Consider the following 19429-nt stretch of genomic DNA (forward strand, 5'->3'; position numbering starts at 1 on the left):
CCGGTCCACTCCTGCCGCCACTCCCGGCGGCCAGCCCCCTCAGATGCCACTCGTCATGGACGACTGCTCTCCACGCGAAGCCCCGACCCGCTTCTGGCTCCTCACGTTGACACAGCCGGCCCGTTCGGGCGGTTCGATACGGCTGGTAAACTTGACCCGGACGATGCCGCAGGATTGCCGCCGGTTCGGCCGGCTTGAGCGCTCGCTGGCTGTTTGTGCTCTGCATATAGGATCAGACGGGCCCCACCATCCGGGCTGCACCGCCAGGGTCTTATATAACCGTTGGTCGCCGATGCGTAGTTTAAAAAATCCCTTTGAAGGCTGTTGACATGGACTTTGAATTCCTTGATATAAAATATTCCAATTAAGGCGTTATTTTGTTGAAGCGGGAACTTGACAACGCAGTAGTTCCAATGACCTATTATGGGCCTTTTGTGGCTATCAATAGCAGTGGAGACGAATCGCATTTGCATAATGCAGGCGTCGATTGCCCAAAAATAGAGGCTGAAGGACTGTTCGCGCCTTTCACATTTTCACGTTCGCACGCATGTTTCTACTCAATAGAGCCCCACTCCCGCACACCTGGGTACCGTCTTCTCACGCGCTCGGCTATCTTCTCACCCAGGTCTCGCCTCTTTAGGTCTTCCCCGCTTGTGCCCGATTCCACCTTTTCAAGTCCAGAGTTTCTCCCTTTTCACGTCCAGATTCCACTCCTTCTCACGTCCAGCTTTCATCCCCTCCCACCCAGGTCCCAGCTTTTCACACCCAAACCAGAACTTGCGCGTCCAGATCTACACACACACACACACAAACGCACGCACTCTCTCACCTAGGTCCTGTCCTCTCACACCCGGGCCTTATCCTCTCGCAACGGGCCTTATCCTCCTCTCACCCGGACTCCGTCCTCTCACACCGGGGTCCTCGCCCGTCATCCGTCAGGCACTGCGCACCGGTCGCCTCGACGCCGTCCCATCGCGGCGGCGGCCGTGTCTCACGAGCTCGGACCGAAGCTCACTTCCGCCCGCCGTCGTCCCAGGACGACGCACGACCCGGGCTCTGGCGCGGCCGGCTCTGTCGCGGCACGCGCGCCGCGTGACTGCGCGGCCCGGCCGGTGTATGCATGCACCGACAGCGGCTTCCGCCTCGGTCGTCATGAGCGACGAGCCGCCATTCGGCCGACGAGAGCGGCCGAATTTTACGGCGGCGTTTATGGCGCTGCATGCGGCGGCTTTCAGGCGGCGTCTTGCCGCACCGCTGCCCGCCGCCGGCCCGGATCCTGCGCTGGGTTCTCTCCGCCCCGGAGCGCCCTCCCCCGCCCCGGAGCGGGGAGGGGAGCTCCTCCCCGCTCCGGAGCGGGGAAGGGAGCTCCTCCCCCGCCCCTCCTCTCCCCGCCCACAGCCCACAGGCTGCACGCCGATATATCAGTAGTGCCAGCCCACATTCGGACTGTGTTGTTTCCAGCACTTTTCTGCGGGTGAGATTTACGAGGACAGACGGACCTAAGTGCAGCCGCCGCCGGCACAACGGCAGCTGCAGCCGTCTGCCGTCCGCAGGCCTCCAAACCAGCGACGCCGGCGGCCCCGGTCCGACGCGCTCGATTCATCGCTCGTGATGGCGACTTCAAAAACAGAACAACCGCGCGGATGATTTGTCCAGATCTGCCACTGCGCATTATGGTGGCGCGCGATGCGCAGCAAAGTTTTCCTCTCGTAAACAGAATGCGGCTATCACCGCTTTGTTCACAATCTGTCCAACTTGCCACGTTAAGTTCAAGTTGTCTCGTTTCGTTCAAGCAAGTCCGCTCGTGGTCCCCGCGATTGTCACATGCCTCGTCTAGATTCAACGAAACACAGCCACCAGGTGCCAGATTTCACGGCATCGCGGCCACGCCGCCGCCGTCTGTGATTTTCAGCTGTTTTGCCTCTGTCGCCCGCAGCGCCGCCGGGTCGTCCGACCATCCTGAACGCCGGCGGGCACGCGATCGAGCGTCTCACCCGGAGGCGGGTACCGGGAGGGCGAGATGGTCCAGCTGACCTGCAGCTCCTCCGGAGGTCGGTCTCCACGCACGCTGTCACGCCCTCGCTCTGTCATGTCCGGATGCACCCACTCCACTTCGATGACATGCCGTCACACGCTTACGCTCGTAATATGTCATGTCTTCATACGTCTACGTCCTCTGTCCGGCATGCGGCAAACGCTCACACTCTCACTCCGCCATGTCCTCATGCGTCCACGTTATCACTTGTTTATATCCTTATGTGTTTGCGCGCCCACAGTGACATGCCGCTTTATATTCACGCCCTCACGTTGTCACGCCTTCTCACTTGTAACGTGATAAAACCTGCATAGTGTTGACACTGGCTGGCAGTCATTCTGTCACACATATGCACGTGTCACGCCTCTGCGCTGTCACGCCCTCATATTGTTATGCCCTGACATTGCCACGCCCCTATACTGTCACGCCCGCACATTGTCACGCCCTCACATTGTCATGCCCCACATTGTCGCATCCCTAAGTTGTCACGCCCCCACACTGTCACGCCCTCACACTGTCGCGCGCCCACACTGTCATACCCTCACACTGTCACGACCTTACACTGTCACGCCCGCATACTGTCACGCACCCACACTGCCATGCCCTCACACTGTCACGACCTTACACTGTCACGTCCTCACACTGTCACGCGCCCACACTGTCATGCCCTCACACTGTCACGACCTTACACTGTCATGCCCCCACAATGTCACGCCCTCACAGTGTCACGCCCTCACAGTGTCACGCCCTCACATTGTCACGCCCTCATGGTGTTACGTCCCGTACCGTCAAACCCCTACCGTACACCGGCACGCCCCTCGCGGCAATCGGCTCCGGCGGCGAGCGGGCGTGGGTCGACGCCCCCCCCCCCCCTCCCTCCCTCTGCTCCCCTCACAGACGGCTCGCGTGCTGGCCACCATTCCTCACCTCAGTCTGAAGAAGTCCGGCCACATGCCAGCGGCCGCTGACTCGGTCCGTATGGAACGAGACCTGGGGCTGGCGGAGAACGGGGGGGGGGGGGGGGGGGGGGGCCTGGAGACGGGCGTGGCTGGGCATCGAATCTGAGGATGGGGGCGGGGCGGTCGGAAGGCGAGCCGGGCGCTGAGAACGAGACCGGGACTGGGGCCGGGACCGGGGCCGGGACCGGGACCGGAACCGGAACCGAGAGAGTACCAGAGCAGTCTGAGTGGTCGCGAGTGTCGTTCACGCAAGGATTTTGGTCTGCTTTCGCTTAAGATCACACTTTTTCTGGTTCCGCTTGTCATTTTTGCGTTCGGAGGTAGGCTGAACCAATGTTTGTTTAGGTTTATGCCTTATCGAGCTCTTTGTTGTGATATCTAAAGCAAAACAAACAAATAAATAATGTCAGCATAAACATGACTGAAGAAGAAGAGGGCAAATCTGACTCACCATATTGTTTGTCTACCATTAAACTAAACGCTGCCAGAAATCGGTTTTAGTATCTGCTAACAAGAAAACAAGACGTCAAGTAAACTACATCCCAGCTGAATCGGCCAATAAGTCTTTCAGCTACAGGTCAGCAAATTTCATACGCCTGTTCACGGCGTTCGCCAGCCGGGGCTGGCGAGCAGCGACCGCTCGCGAGCTGGCAGAGCGATCGCTGAGTGGAAGTACGCGCTCGCAGAGCGGAGCAGAGCGGAGCAGAGCGGCTGTTTCTGCTGCCAATCTGGGAAACTGGTTTGTCATTGGACGGCGCCTTTGCACAGTTCGACCTTGGACCGCACCGTGCCACGTAATATCCCATCCACCGGAAGCTGGCGCCGCTATTCGCGGAGGGACTCCAGCGGACGGAAGCACAGCCAGCAACGAACACATTCCATACATGGTGTCGGTGCATGCAGATGTGTGCATGGGAACCAGGCAAACGCCATTGTTTGCTAGGAAAAGCTATGCCGGGGAGTTAGCGTCACCGATTTGCCAGTTTTTATCGGCTGGCCTCCAGTGCTTAAGTTGACATCGCTTACAGTGTTCCATATTTGTATAGGATTTTGAACTGAATTAGCCATCTTGAAAAGCATTCGGTGCAGTTCACAGCCATGCGCTCCTTAAGACGTAAACCTTTCTAGTTGCTGGGCTGCACGCCGGCAAAGATGCGCGGACTTTTCGCGGAGACTATGTCAAGGTCACCCAGGTATCAATGGCGCCATAATAGCGTCATTCGAATCCTGTCATTTCACTGAACATGCGGTGATCAGTTCTAAGAAAAAAAAGATTGCCAAGTTTCTCATATCCGGCGTTTATGAGCACGATTTCTAGATATAATGCGCGCCAATTGGCTCTCAGTGTTGTGCATGGTGCGATGGCGTTATCAAACAAGACGTAATGGGGAACGTATTTGCTAAACAGGGAAATTGTGTGCCTAGCACAGTCTTTTCGAATTAAAATCATAGCAATATGTATCAGTGTGCTTATTCAATCATATCTGATGTCTGCCTCAACATTTTCAAAATATGGAACATTCCCTTCAACCTAACTCAGCTATTACGTTATGATCTTAAGGCAATATGCGTGCCTCACGCGCTGCTTCGTTAATTAGTAATGGTTTTCTGTTCGCTTGAAGTTATGGAGGGTCAAGGTATTAAGCAACTGCTTTAGTTATTTCTAATCAACAAGAGATCTTTGTTGATTCTGTTTACCCTGAGTTGATCCTTGTATACCTCGTTTGATCATAAACTCGGCATGGCTCCCCTGACCGACCGATGGCAGCTTGACCCGGTATGCGGGAGGCAATCGTCAGTGCATCACTCGCTGAGAGGCTCGTTGATCTAGTCCTAGAGGTAGCGAAGAAATCCGAAGGGCCAGGGACGTATGCCATTCTCGCAGAGCCGTAAGACGCATGTGTGCGGGGGATTCCCCGACCCACAATCCTGCGCGCCCACAGGCAACCCGCCGCCCAACATCACCTGGTGGCAAGACAGCGAACTACTGGACAGCTCGTGGCACCAGACGCCGTCCGGCAGTATCCAGAACCACGTGACCGTGGGTCCGCTGACTCGGGCCGACGTGGGTCAGGAGTACACCTGCTGGGCCACCAACCACGTGCAGGCGCCGCCCAAGTCCACCGCCGTCGCCATCGATATGCTGCGTGAGTTCTGTATACACGAGTTTTATACTCTACAGGGCTGGAGGTGACATGGGGTCTGTAGCCATGGTAGTAGTCTGATGACGATTCTGGTACACCAGCTGACAGTTTGCTAGGCAGTCTCTTGAGCTGACAGAAAACCGCTCGAATGCCGAACACGTTAGAGTTTCGGGCATTGTATCATTCAGTCCATATTTTCAAAACTTGCGTTTTCGGATTCATCGACCCTTTTTCCCATTATGTACGTCCACTGACCACCGGCTTTAAAAGCCGGTGTTGCGGCGGACCGGAAAGATTTGCCGATGGCCTCTTCCAAGAACAATGTCGGCGCCTTCAGCGTCTGATCGCCCTGTTACCGACATCGCGCTCCACCCTCCCGACGCACCACCACCCGCACACACCAACACTGTCGGCGCCTTCAGCGTCTGATCGCCCTGTTACCGACAGCGCGCTCCACCCTCCCGACGCACCACCACCAGCGCACACCAACACTGTCGGCGCTCTCGTCGTCTGATCGCCCTGTTACTGACAGCGCGCTCCACCCTCCCGACGCACCACCACCAGCGCACACCCAGTCACGCGTCCGACATCCTTCCGATCGCCACCGCGTGCGTCGTGGCCCTAGAAACGCCTTCCTGTAGATGTGCTGTTCGTTGTGGGCGCACGCAACAGCCGGCCAATCGACTGTCGTCCGTGGTGACCGTCCGCCCCGACCAAACTCGCCTTGAGGTTGAGGACTCCAGGGCCTGGAAGCGTCCCCATGTCGCCGCATACGCAAAAAACTCGTGTCGCGGTCAGGTATGAAGATAAACGCTGACTTTATTTGAGGCCTGCGTTGCCTATTAATGGCCATCCCGAAACTCTGCGCTTCTTTGCAGGGAACAATGTACCACTGATGTCTTCATCTTAAAGCTATTGTCTGCTCCTTTGCCCGACTAAGCGCGCGTGTTGTCGTGCAGTGCGTCCACTGAGCGTGCGACTGCTGGGCTCGAACAACCCGCTGTCGGCGGGCGTGACGTACCAGCTGGTGTGCCAGAGCGCCGGGTCCAGGCCGGCTGCCGTCATCTCCTGGTGGAAGGACGGCCGCGAGCTCACCGCTACTGACGAGGTACGAGAAGAGGTACAGGGTACGGGAGGCACGAGGTACGGGATCACTTGCCACCGGCACCACCAGATCAGCGGGGGTAGTCTGGTGACCTGATGGTGCGAACCGCGCCAGGCCTGGTCGGTGTTCCAGCCGCACCAGGCCTGAGAGTAGTCTGGTGATTTGGTGGTGCGAGCCGCACCAGGCGTGGCCGGTGTTCTGGGTGGTTTCCTCGGGGACGTAGCAGGTGGTCGCCAGCCCGCCCCTCCTGCCGGCCAGGCATGGCTGCAGTTTCTCATGGTCAGCCACATCCGACCGCGGGTTTGACGCGGTTCGTTTGCCAGTGCCGTGCAGAGCGCCGCACTGCACGGCTCACGAGCAGCACTCGGGCCCGGTCGTGAGGTCACACTCTTGCACGCCCGACCAAGACCAGCGGCGCCCGGGTCGCGTCAGGCGGCGCAAATCTGAGCCGATTCATGAGGGCAGCTTGTGAGGCGCCGCCGGCGGCCGGGAGGCCGGGCGGGGTCGCATGACTGCCTATTGTCTGAAGCCGGAGCGGGTGGCTCTGTGGTGTCGCTGCCGTTGGTCGGGTGGCACTCAGGCGCTGGTCCCACGCGGGTCAGGTGGCGGTGGATCCGTCCCAGCGTCCGTCTAGTGTCGCTGACAACTTTTCAGAAATATTCAGGCTCACGACCCTCTCCTCTCATCTTCAAACTCACCCTGAAAAGCTTCAGGCTCGCGATCACAGGCCGCCGCTTTGTCGCAACATCTTCAGCGTGCTGCAGGCACAGCTGGATGCAAGAGGTCTCTGCTGACTGGTCATGATCGTGGGCCCAGCGTGATGGCTTGAGATTGCACATCACGACGATAACCGTGACAATGACCATATGACACCGACAGTCAATCGCCACTAGCACTCAACGAAAGCGGCCGTAGTGCTAGGTTCTTCAGGACGCAGTTCTTCGGACGCTCTTCTAGAACGTAGTGCTCCTTCCAGCCCCATGCTAATACCAGGGCTAGAAGTGGGCTAGTGGCAGAACTAGCAGCAGCTGCACACGTCACGATAGCTGCGCCAGCTGCGCTCCTCGCCATCCGTAGCCCCCGACCGCCGCCAGAATCGGAGTCACGACGGCAACGTGACGACGTCACGCGTCAGCTTCCGGCCGGAGGTGCAGGACGACGGTCAGGTGGTGCTCTGCCGCGCCCACAACCCGCTGCTCAGCGCTGCCATCGAGGACTCCTGGCAGCTCAGCATCCGCTGTGAGTGAGTTCGCAGTGTCCGGCGCGCCGGCCGTGGGCATTGTGGAGGACAATGCGAGCTTGTGAGACTTCGGCGGGGAGAATCTTGTGAGATTCGCTACCGAGTATCGTGTGTGTGAGCCGCTGCGACTGTGAGCCACGCTGACGGTCTTCGATGGGTTCTCCTGTCATCCGGTGTTCTAATTAAATCTACTGTTTTGTCTTGTGTGGTCCGTTGTTGTCCTCATGACCAACACCATGCCCTCATGAGTCATGATGTTGGTCCGTTTGAGTCTTGCCTGGGCCGTGCACATCTCCCTAGTTTCTGCTCTGCAATCGACATTGGCATGTATAGATTTCAGCCCGACAATTGCTCCTGGCGATGCGCATTGGGTGCGCTGTAGCGCTGCAAGTAATGCCTACAGTCTCTCGCAGGGCCCGTGTTGTGTGCGTCATTAAAGAGCAGTCTCGTCGCGATACCACCGTGACGGTGGTGGATTCCAGCGCCGCTGATCTTCATGGTGTTCCACAGACGCGCCGGTGGTGCAGCTGAAGACGTGGTCGTCGCAGCCAGGCCGCGCCGTCCAGGAGGGGCACGACGTCTACTTCAAGTGCATCGTCAAGGCCAACCCACCCGCCCTTCGGCTTGTATGGAGGTTGAACGTGGGTAAACACAACGTTTGGCCCCAGCTGCACTGACTTTTCTTTATGAATTTGCATGCAGGCCGTGGCTTGGTGATGTGTTCGCCTGGCGTCTTTTAGACGTTGTCTCTTGTTTGTATACTTAAGACGTATTGTGTGCGATTTCATGATGCATATCTATAGTGGTTTGCTGTTTATCAGTCTGCTGCATTAGACAGTCCGTTATGTTGTAAATATAGCGAAATGTAACATGTCTTCAACGACGAGGATGCGCAAAAGATTACCTTGCATATGCTATGTTATAGGGCGCGGTTGTTCTGTCATCAACGTTACGCATATTAGCCTCATCTTCCCCTGAATTCTCTGAAAGGCACCTGAACTCTAAGCTGTGCACCCAGGTCGAGAAAAGGTAACGTTTAGAACCCTTTCACATGTCGCGTGGACGACCGTTCACGCGCTGTCGCATTTCACGGCGCTTCCGCTCGTCCAGGGTGTGCCGCTGGTGAGCGACCCGCGCCGCGACCTGGTGCTGGCCAATGACACGCTCGTGCTGCACCACGTGACCCGGAACGCCTCGGGCGACTACTCGTGCTCGGCCTTCAACGACGAGGGGACGGGCGAGAGCGCCGTGGCCCGACTGCGCGTGCGCTGTGAGTGGACCAGCTCCCCCGCTGGTAACAGCTTTCAGTCGGACACGTCAACATCAGCTGAATAAAAACGGCACATCAAGGAGAATTTGAAAAGCGGGTCAAGTCTAGCGAGATTGCGCGCCGCGAACCAGGGCTCGACTTGGGAAAAGAACTCTATCCAAACGTTACCGCCAGCAAGGAACTTGTGCTGACGGTGTTTGCGTTTGCTCTCGTGCGAAGGTTCGCAGATTAAAAGGTGAAATGATGCGAGCTGCCCCACAGGGGACCACGCGAAGAGTTGTTAGTAGTTCGATACGATGGCTGATTGATCCCACTCAGTAGGTAAAAACACCGCGAACTGCGTCGGAAACTACCCAGAGTTGGTTCTGATCGTCGGTCGGGCGCCTCCGCGCGCTGTTTGCGGCGGTGATCTCGAGGGCGCGCTTGGTAAATGGGTTCGGGCCCCCCGGGGCTGGAGTTTGCTGGCGAGCCAGCGCTCTCGGCGGGCTCGCGGTCTGCAGGGCCACTAAATAGGACGGAAGCCAGCTCGGGCAGCCTGCTGAGTAGCTGGAACTGTGGACGGGGCCGGCAAACGAGTATGCAGGGCATTCGTACACCGCGCAACTTATGGTGGGGAGGGGAGGAGCAGCCTTTGGCTTATGCCCGGACCGTCGCCGAGAGCAGTACGCTGTGAAGACCATTTCCGCAATCAGTGTTAGAGGTGTTTCTGTTCGCGATGACCGACGGGGCGTCTCATTTGAAAACCTTGTCACTGGCGCTTGAGTAGAACATTAGGCTTTAAAGGTAAAGCTGTCAAACATGCGCGGAGTAAGTGTCCTTAGCAGGTAACAAAAAACGGAGCCACCCGATATGTGGTGCCAACGTTATACTGCTTGTCCCGCAGAACGAATGTGTGTTTCTGGCCGGTGATGGTCACGCATCTATCGCATCAAAAAAGTATGGCAACGTTATGAAGGCATGCAGCCGGCGGTAGCGTGGACGAACACGGGACCCGCTAGATGAGCCTGCTGCCGGCTCCCAAAACCTCGGTTGGCGCGACCTCACTGGTGCCGCCATCAGGGCGGCGTCTGAATTATGGACGTCGGGGACGTCCACAAAGACTCCGTCGTCGACGCCGCTAATGCACTGGCCATCGGAACTCGTGGCGCGACCCCGGCATCAAAGGCCGCCGCGGGCCCTCTCTTCGACGGCGCCCGGTCAGTCGGCCTGCGTCTGACTGACCTTTCCGAAGCCTCTCAAGTCCGGGCGGCGGGGCGGCCGCCGGGGGCGAGCCAATCGTCGGCCAGTCACTCCCGACCGGGCGGGGGCACGCCCTGTCGACCGCACCGCCCGCTCCAGCTCCACACCGGCGCATGATCAATAGTGGCCGCGTTATCGGCCTGGTCGCGGCCGGCGCGTTTCGCCGCTCGGTCGTGAGCTCCGCTGGAAAACTGGGCCGCGTAGCTGGGACCGGGGCGGCGTCCTGGCCGCTCGCACGCCGCCCCTGTTTCTCATTAGTGGCGGCCAAAATAGCAGCGGTCATATCGGCCGCCGCCTGAGGTCAATGGGAATTAGCGCGCTGCGGTGGACTGACTTGTTGGTCGACATGGTGCTCTGGTCCCGTGATTTGAGCCTTTTCAAGAATGTCGGTGCTCAGCGCATAACGCGTGTGGTAGGCCTCACGTTGTGCTCAGTATCGTCTGTATAGGCATTTATTGCAGGCTCATTGGCACAAATGACGCATCAAGCAGGCCTCATTCATAAGCGTGCTTTAATTGCTATGTTGATGCCGTACATTTGCAGCTGTACGCTCACCTCGCTCAATTGTCCCTGCATTATTTTTACCGTCCCTTTGGGACCTCACCTGGTAAATAATGGTTACGCGATGTGGTAAGACCTGACCCGCCACGCACTATGAATCCTCGCCCTCGGTAAAATGTTTTCCACTTGCTCCTATTACGACGGCACTGCCTGATACCACCGCCCAGACGTGATCCCATCCCCCTGCCCCCTGGCAGACGCACCCCGGTGTGCCCCAGGCCGCCACCACCCAGACGTGACCCCATCCCCTGCCCCCTGGCAGACGCACCCCGGTGTGCCCAGACCACCACCGCCCAGACGTGATCCCATCCCCCTGCCCCCTGGCAGACGCACCCCGGTGTGCCCAGGACCACCACCGCCCAGACGTGATCCCGCCCCCCTGCCCCCTGGCAGATACACCCCGGTGCGCCCCGGACCACCACCGCCCAGACGTGACCCCTCGCCCTGCCCCTGGCAGACGCACCCCGGTGTGCCCAGACCACCACCGCCCAGACGTGATCCCTCGCCTTCCCCTGGCAGACGCACCCCGGTGCGCCCCGGACCAGACGACACAGTACGGTGTGTCTCGCGGCGAGACCATCTACGTCCGGTGCCAGGTGACCGCCGAGCCGGCGCCCTTTCGCTTCTCGTGGGCGTTCAACTCGTCAGGTATGAGCCACGGGCGCCGGGCACCACCTTGGGGTGCGGGACGTGAGAGCTCCCTTCTGACTGGTGGCTGTCCTGTGCATAAGTCTGCAGATCTCGGTCTCTGTCTCGCTTCGCGTTCGCAGAGCCGCCTGTGCCGCGATCATCTGCAAGTTCATCTGCGTTTCGCTTAGCGATGCTTAAATGTTCCTTGTAGCTGGCACCAAATCTCCGAAGCTATGTTATCCTCGGAAGTGACGGTATTCTGTGAGTGGCAATTATACTGTTGATATTGTTGCTTGCTGCGCATTTGTAGCGGGCTGCAGTGGCCAAGGCCTTAAGCGATTAAATGACACTGCGTCACACCCCCTTACGTCACCTCTTACTCTGTCATGAGTTTTAGGGAAATTGCCCGAAGGCAGCGTTCTGTGGCCGCAGTGACCACGTCGCGATGAATAGATTGAATTTTGTCATGGTACAATACGTATTATCATCATTATGCTCCAAACACAATGCATCCAATTCCAACCTAGAACACTCATCCTTATTCGATGTTGCTATTGAAAAAGTTGAGATTGTACTTGTGTTCATTGTTTAGGGAGGGAGCGAGGGCTCCCCGTCCCATATCTCTCCCGAGCGATCACTTTATTTGATCTTCTCGTCTAAACCTTTCTATATGCACCGCTGCCGCCGGCCCGGGCCTCGTGGCTCCTCGGTTGCCGGCGGCTCGTGCCCCGTACCTCACCTGCTGCCGGCGCCCGGTGTTCCCTGCCTCACCGGCTACCGCGCCCCGTGCCCCGTACCCCGTGCCTCACCGGCCGCCGACGCTCCGTGCTCCGTACCCCCATGCCTCACCGGCTGCCGGTGCTCCGTGCTCCGTGCCGCACCGGCTACCGCGCCCCGTGCCCCGTGCCCCGTGCCTCACCGGCTGCCGGCGCTCTGTGCTCCGTGCCTCACCGGCTACCGCGCCCGTGCCTCACCGGCTGCCGGCGCCGCGCAGGTCACCTGATCGACGTGCCTGAGTCACACTCGGAGAGCACGGGCCTGACGAGCCTGTGCCGCTACACTCCGCGCACGCTGCTCGACTACGGCCCGCTGCTGTGCTGGGCCGAGAACGAGCTGGCCCGCCAGAGCCAGCCCTGCGTGTTCCGGATCGTGCCGGCAGGTATGCCAGGGGACGGAGGGGGTGTGAGAGCCCCGCGGCAGAGACGCGGGGGAGGGGGCGGGCCCCTGGTGCACCGCATGCCGCGTGGGATGTGCTGGTGAGTCGAGTTGGAGAGTGGGTCGATTCCCCGTGTCCCCCTCGTTGCAGAAAGTTAGTCACTCACGGCTAGATAAAGTCTGACGATAAATGACGAAGTGAGCTGATCTCGTGACGCTGGCACGCTTGATGATGTGTGTATGCCGGGACGTGCCATTGTCCAGCCAGCACTTTGCTTGGGAAAGGTTGGGAAACCCAAGTTCCCCGGTCGACTTGGAGAATACTTGGGGGCCCAAGCTTCCGCGATCGAGCGCTGTCGACGGCCATCGCTTGTGAAAGCTTGGGAATTTCCCGAGCATCCTCGACGGTCAGAGTTGAGATTTTCTTGGAGAGATAATGTTTTAGTGCGTAATCTCGTAAGCGTAAGCAGCTCAAGAACCCTCAAGATCTCCTGACAGGCCTTTTGGGAAAGGCTGGCAAATACCGAGTAGGATTGAACGCTTTCCAGTGTGTAATCGCACGGGCAGCCTAGGGAACGCTCCAGACACCTCGCTTGAAGAAAAACTGGGCTGCGGTCCGGAGCCGGTTACGAATCCCAACCCATGTGTCTCACTTTCGGGGCTGATTCCAAGCATTCCCCAGCCGGAAAGTTTGGGACGTTCGGGGTTCAGCCCGCTTCCGGTTGGGATGGGGCCGGAATTGTTCGCTGGGTGCTGACTCGACCTGGCTGGGTGCTGGGTGCTGACTACAGACGGGCACGTGAAGCTTTGCGTCACAAGCCCTTCCGTTGCAGGGAAGTTAGCATATTCTGACGATGAACATGACAGCGGGCCGATGCACGAACGAAATGAATTTCCATTGCCTTATATCGTGATGCAGCGGTGTCGATTGATGATATTATTTTGAGGGCTCTGCCCCCCCCCCATCCTGTCGATTTCTTTAACGTTGATTTCCTCTCTATGTTATTTTGGGCCCCCGGTACGCCTTGCTGGAGTGGTCCCCCACCGCTTCTTCCTTTGCTCTGCGATACGTCGTGCGCTTTGACACCACCCCTACCGCCAAACATCATGTCAAATACTACTTGTGATATCCGAGGTGCTCCTGCAGGCGCCTATACATATAAACAGTGCTTATAGTGCGCACACTACCAGGACAATGCTCGGTGAGAATGCTCTGAGAACGAGAGCGTTTGGCCAGGCGTTTCAACATCGGCGGCTGTGAGCTGCGACTTCGGGTTCCGTATTCATACATTTGACCGGAGTTGAGTGTAATACTGTGCTCTGGTATTCCTGCATAGAGAACTGGCGGTTTATGCGTTCTGAATGGCGTGCCGCCAAACTTCGTGGATTGTTGGCTGTGTGAATAGCCATCACTCCCAACTTCTGCTGTCATCGTCCAGCCGTATTTGACTTAAGCAGGCAGTTTGCATTCAATGAAATTATGCAGAGCGGCCGCATGATCCTGTTAAAATATTCCATCTCGCCTAACGTCATTCTTCGCGGCTCACGGGAGCCCAAATCTCCCTTAGTCCTTACCCGGATCTCTGTACCCAATCGCCGTGCCATTCTGCAAGTGATCTCAAACGAATGATATTGGCCTCTTTCTCTGTCATTCCGCGACTTGCAGAACGATAATTTATTGACGGGTGGTTTTAGCAAAACCGAATGGTGGGAGGAAAATCGGTCTAAACATAACGTAGTATTCGGGTTAAAAATACTTATCCCTATACAACTCCACATGTAGTGCACTGATTGAGATTCAAGATAAAAAGTGGTCACTTTATTCTGCCTGGTCTTTCTGGTGTCTAACGTGTTCAGACGTCAACATGGAAATTCCATTTCCTTTCGAAGCATCGACGTTATAGGTGAAAAAATGCATAACCCAAGAGAAAATAATTGAAATAATTGAAACGCGGTGCTGTTAAATCTCTTGTTGCTTGTTGTTATTGACTTACTTGAAGTGAAAACCCGTGTTATATGTATGCCTTAAATTTCACCGATATGCTACGATGAAATTGTGTATAGTGTCACCGCTTTGTTTAACCCAGATCGCTTCTGTTTCTTGTCACTCCTCACACGCGTCACCAGGTATTATATGAACGTAACACATGACGTCGGAAAAATAAGAATAGTCCACCTTAATCTAGAAGTTTGGTATAGGATTGTCTATGTGCTGATTTCTTAACACGTTGCGAAAACCTCCCTTTGGAAACCCCACTGACGTGACGGGGTCATTAAATTTAGAATATATACCGTAACACGTGCTGGGGTGGGGGTCAAATTCCCCCCCCCCCGAAGGCCTTTACGGAATGGTTTCCGAACGGCGCGGCGCAGCCGCCCTAAAGTTTGCATAGCTTTAGACAATATAATGGCGGATTGTTTGGCATCAAGAATTTAGATGTACCCTGTAAGGTCACTGACATACGGTAGGTTAAAATCAGACCATGGATTCAGCGAAGACGATTTCTAAGGAATTGTTCAGTCTGATGCAACAATGGAGTGTTAGACGAAACCATGCATCTCTAGGATACTTTATTAGGCAACCCAACGATTGAATGGACAAATTACATTGACCTAGGGTCAGGTATGAAGGTCAGACTAAGGTCAAAGCCAACCCGTGTTATTATCCTAGGATTTACTGTATGGATAGTTTCTGGTGCCCATGTCGCATTGATTGGCAACAGGAACCGCATTATGCATCTTTCATGGAGTTTTTAAAGGTCAGAATAGGTTACTGACCTAAAACGACTCAGATCAACATTTTGTTTCTAGGAGTATACTGCCTAGCGTCATATGTGTCGCTTGTTCAGCTGCAAAACTCAAAGCAGTCTTATGATTTTGGTCACCATGGTCTCCGAAAGGTCAAATAAGGTCACTGACCTTCAATGAGCATGTGACCTCCTCCTTAGAGCAGGTATCTAGATTCTGAGGGCACTTTGGAGACCAACAAGGAGTTTGACCTTGTTTGACCTTAAGAGTGTCATGATCTAGGAACCTCGAACTTTGACCTAAGTGAGTTTACATACAGGCCAACGCATCCTGTGAATTTTGTGCTCTAGCTCTCTCAGCCGCGAAGATCTCAGGGGATCAAATTGATTCCCCTGCTCGGGTATCCAACCGGCCACCCGGGCACGTGTTAAAAGAATATGTTAAAAAACTTTAAGTTTCTAGAAGCAATCCCAAACGGCTGAAGTACAACAGTCAGAAAACGAGCCCGGCGAGTCCAGCCGCCACCGCGCAGGACAAGTGTCCATTGCAAAGCAGTCTTGCAATTGCATTGCATTGCATTGCATTGGGTCCATTGCAAAGTCTTCTTGTCTTTGAAATGTGTTGTGCTTTAAACGGCTACAAAACAAAAATGCTAGGCAAGAGATGATCCCAAGGCGATCGCACTATATCCGATGTGCACGCAGAATTTTCCTCCGAAATGCATCGCGATCTAACCCGCATTGTGACTCGAAGCCTCACATGCCGGCAATGGTCAGTGGATAATGAACGGAGCTCAGACGTCTTGCGCTTCCCCCAGAGCGTCCAGACGGCCTCAGCAACTGCAGCGTCATCAACGGCACGTCCGACTCACTGCGCGTTCACTGCGCGCCGGGCCATGACGGCGGCCTGCGGCAGACGTTTGTGCTGGAGCTGACTGACATCCAGCGGCAGACGCTGGTGACCAATATCTCCTCCGATGTGCCCAGGTCAGTGGAAGGGAGGCCGAAGCCAGGCATGGATTTGACTGGAGGGGCTTGACTTACGATTTCATGTCCTTGATTAATTCACGGTACGCTACGTCGGTTTAATTTCCAGCAAGCGTGGAGCAAACCATTTCTGGACGTGACTGACCCACATCGGTCTATTGTTGATGTCCCAACTGTACGTTAACATGGCATGTGCTTGGCAGAACACGGAAGCACACAATGTTGTCTGCACACAGCCCCGTACGTCTTTGCATCGGTCAATTTTCATGGTCGGCAAGCGCTGTTTCACCTTTGTGTGCACGAGCCAGCTTTCACAGTCGATGTGCACTGTTCCTCCGTGGTCACGTCTGTTCGGCTCGACAGGTTCGTGGCTCAGGGCCTGCTGCCGGGCCGACGGTACCTGCTGGCCATTTACGCCCGCAACAGTAAGGGCCGTGGCGACCGCTACATCACGACGGCCGTCACGCCCGAGGACGTGGCCCAAAGGGTTATCGCCGAGGGCGCCGGTGAGTAACCAACGTGGCGACGAGTGTACAGCGCGACAGGAGGGGCGACAGCGACGCGGTAGACGGAGTGGACTGGAAGGGCGACATCGACGCGACGGACGGGTTGCACGGGGGGGGGGGGCCATACCGACGCGACGGACAGGCTGGACTGGGGAGGGGGGGGGGGGCGACAGTAACGCGGCAGACGGGGTGGACTGGAGGGGCGACATCGACGCGACGGACGGGCTGCACTGGAGGGGCGATACCGACGCGACGGACGGCTGGACTAGAGAGGGGGGGGGGGGGGGGGCGACAGCAACGCCGCAGACGGGGTGGACTGGAGGGGCGACATCGACGCGGCGGACGGGCTGCACTGGAGGGGCGATAGCGACGCGACGGACGGGATGGACTGGAGGGGCGACATCGACGCGGTGGACGGGCTGGACGTGGTGGAATGGATGGACGAGCCTCGGTCGAGTCAAGTGAAGCCACCCGCCAAGGTCTTCGAAATTTTCTAACTCCAAACATCTGCTCTTGGTGTTGTGTCAAAACCTGAACTTCATAGCACGCGTCCGGGCGGTTTCAGAGGCATGTTTTGGAAAGAACCTCCAGTTAAATTTGGCGACAAAGCAAATATGACGGTATCCACGTGATTACATGCACAGCGTTGGCCCATAGGTATACATTTGTTACTGATGTCTCCGTTGGATGAGACAGTCGAATTATGACTGTTATTAAAATATAACAAGTTTTCTGGGGGCGGGTGTCACTGGCGGTAACAGGACTAAAAATATCAAAGTTGTATTTCCAATAAATAAACAAAACGGTACACAGACATGCATGTATATATATATATATATATATATATATATATATATATATATATATGTGTGTGTGTGTGTGTGTGTGTGTGTCGGATTACCCCCCCCCCCCCACGACACCAAATTTGTCATTGGTCGTACGAGCCGGCCGGCCTTGTACCGCAGAAACTCAGCGACCGCAGCAACGGACCAAGACCCAATGCCGCGTCTTTTTTTGAAGCCTGGGCACGTCTATGAATGCTATCAATATGCACATGCACACCCACGCCATTTGAGCTTACAGTGCTAAGTAGCAATAGGGCCAATAGTTATGTTTGCCTCTCATTTCGTCCTCTGTTCCGGGCCTTGCACAGCGTGTGCCAAGGTCTTGCGCTCATGCGTGTTCTTTTATGTCAGAGCAAATTTATTATCTTATTTGCCACAAATTATTTCAATAAATCCTGGTTTTGATCATTATTGGTATCATCCTTTTCTGACGCCTCTTGGCTACAGCTATGAACTTTTACATTTCAAATGTCGCCATCACACGAGCTTCCTAGTTGATAAACATGACAACTACAGCGAATCAATCAGAAATCACTTCGTTCGTTGCCCTCTGTTGTCCTTATCAAGCTTGTTAGAAATGTTCTCAGTGATGTAGATCTTATCATGAGAAACTGAACACCATTTCTTTTTTACATTCGAATGATCAATTCTCGAGATCTGTAGGGGGATCCGTCCACCTTTCCTGTAACCGTGTCCTACCGAGCTCGCGCAGAATAGGATTAGTAGCTTCGAGAAAGGATAGGTAGTGGAACAAGCAAGGTTGAACTAATGTGAGCGGGTCGTGTTCGGAGCTGAAGCTCAACGCTGATGGAGCGCAGATGCTGCGCACTGGCGATGCAAAAGGCAAATGACGGCCAATTGTGGGCCATCACGGCCGCCAGCTGCGTACTTTGGTGTATCTCGGATGCGTCACCAGGAGTAAAACGTCCAAATGGGTCGCGAGGATTGACACTAATGTCTCGACTCATCACGTCCCCGTCGCAGCCAATAGAGCGCGGCGTGACAGGGCTTAAGCCCGTCAGAATTGCGACATGGCCTGTCAACTCCCGTTGCAGTGCCCAGCTGGCGCGGTCTGCACCGATGCCTGGTGATCACCGTTACCGGTAATCGGCTTGAGGGCACCTCGGTCGCGAATTGCGCCAGTGGGCTGCACAATCCCCTCGGAAATATGCCTGTGTGTCCGTTATGTGTCGATGTGGATCCGGGGGTGCTGCTGTGTGCTAGCGCCGTCGTGGCTCGCTGACACACCTTGCAATGCTGCGTGCCGCGGTGTGCCATCTTCTGACGGCGTCGGCGCTGCTCCTTATGACGACCTGTGACGCCCCGAGCCGTCGTGTGCCGTTGTGTGCCGATGTGCGCCGTTGTGCGTTGCCGCCGCCGCCGCTCCCTGCAATGCCTGCGGCGTTTTATGCCACTTTATGCCGACACGTGTCGTGTTGTGCTGTTTTGTACCGTGATGTGCTAACATGTGCCCCTGTGTGTCGTTATGTGCTCGTTGTGCCGTGTTGTGCTCTTACCTGCCGTGCTGTGCTGTTTTGTGCCCCTGTGTGCCGTTATGTGCTGTTTTGTGCCGCTATGCGCCGTATTGTGCCGTGGTGTGCCGCTGTGTGCCGTGACGCCCTGCCTGGTCCCGCTCCAGAGCAGCCGTCAGACGCGCCTGTGCTGCTGACACCGCTGGTGGGCGTGCTACTCGGGGTGGTCGGCGTGCTCCTGCTCCTGGCCGTGGTGGTGGTGGCTGGCATACGTGTCCGGGCCAGACGCAGGGCCAAGGTGAGTGGCTGGGCGGCCGGCTGGAATGTGCTGACGCGCTGCCTCACGTCAGCTGACACCTAACCGTTTCCAGTGATCTGCATTCATCAGGCACTTATGGCTCCGACCGCTATGATGCAAGAGAAAAGCAGACGCAGTGGCATCGCAGAAATGGACAACTGTGCTTGTCATCTATGCTCTTTTTGTGATAGTCTGAGCATATGTTGCCTTACTTGTGTCGTCATCTGTGCAAAACC

General features: G+C 56.2%; 1 protein-coding gene across 2 annotated transcripts in view; it reads left to right on the forward strand.

Moving 5' to 3' along the window:
- The first annotated feature begins 1936 nt into the window (after window positions 1–1936).
- LOC119099658 (nephrin) overlaps window positions 1937–19429 on the forward strand; it is a 21167-nt gene continuing 3674 nt past the window's right edge. For both annotated transcript variants that reach the window (XM_037222723.1, XM_037222724.1), the window contains exons 1-11: window positions 1937–2051; window positions 4938–5141; window positions 6098–6246; window positions 7338–7482; window positions 7994–8124; window positions 8594–8753; window positions 11073–11201; window positions 12178–12342; window positions 15904–16072; window positions 16436–16578; window positions 19063–19193. In XM_037222723.1, coding sequence (XP_037078618.1) covers window positions 2021–2051; window positions 4938–5141; window positions 6098–6246; window positions 7338–7482; window positions 7994–8124; window positions 8594–8753; window positions 11073–11201; window positions 12178–12342; window positions 15904–16072; window positions 16436–16578; window positions 19063–19193 — 1557 coding nt within the window. In that variant the 5' untranslated portion in view covers window positions 1937–2020. The remainder of the gene's footprint in view (window positions 2052–4937; window positions 5142–6097; window positions 6247–7337; window positions 7483–7993; window positions 8125–8593; window positions 8754–11072; window positions 11202–12177; window positions 12343–15903; window positions 16073–16435; window positions 16579–19062; window positions 19194–19429) is intronic.

Source organism: Pollicipes pollicipes, unplaced genomic scaffold, assembly GCF_011947565.3.
Source record: "Pollicipes pollicipes isolate AB1234 unplaced genomic scaffold, Ppol_2.1 Scaffold_4836;HRSCAF=5710_pilon_pilon_pilon, whole genome shotgun sequence".
In the NCBI taxonomy this organism is placed as follows: domain Eukaryota; kingdom Metazoa; phylum Arthropoda; class Thecostraca; order Pollicipedomorpha; family Pollicipedidae; genus Pollicipes; species Pollicipes pollicipes.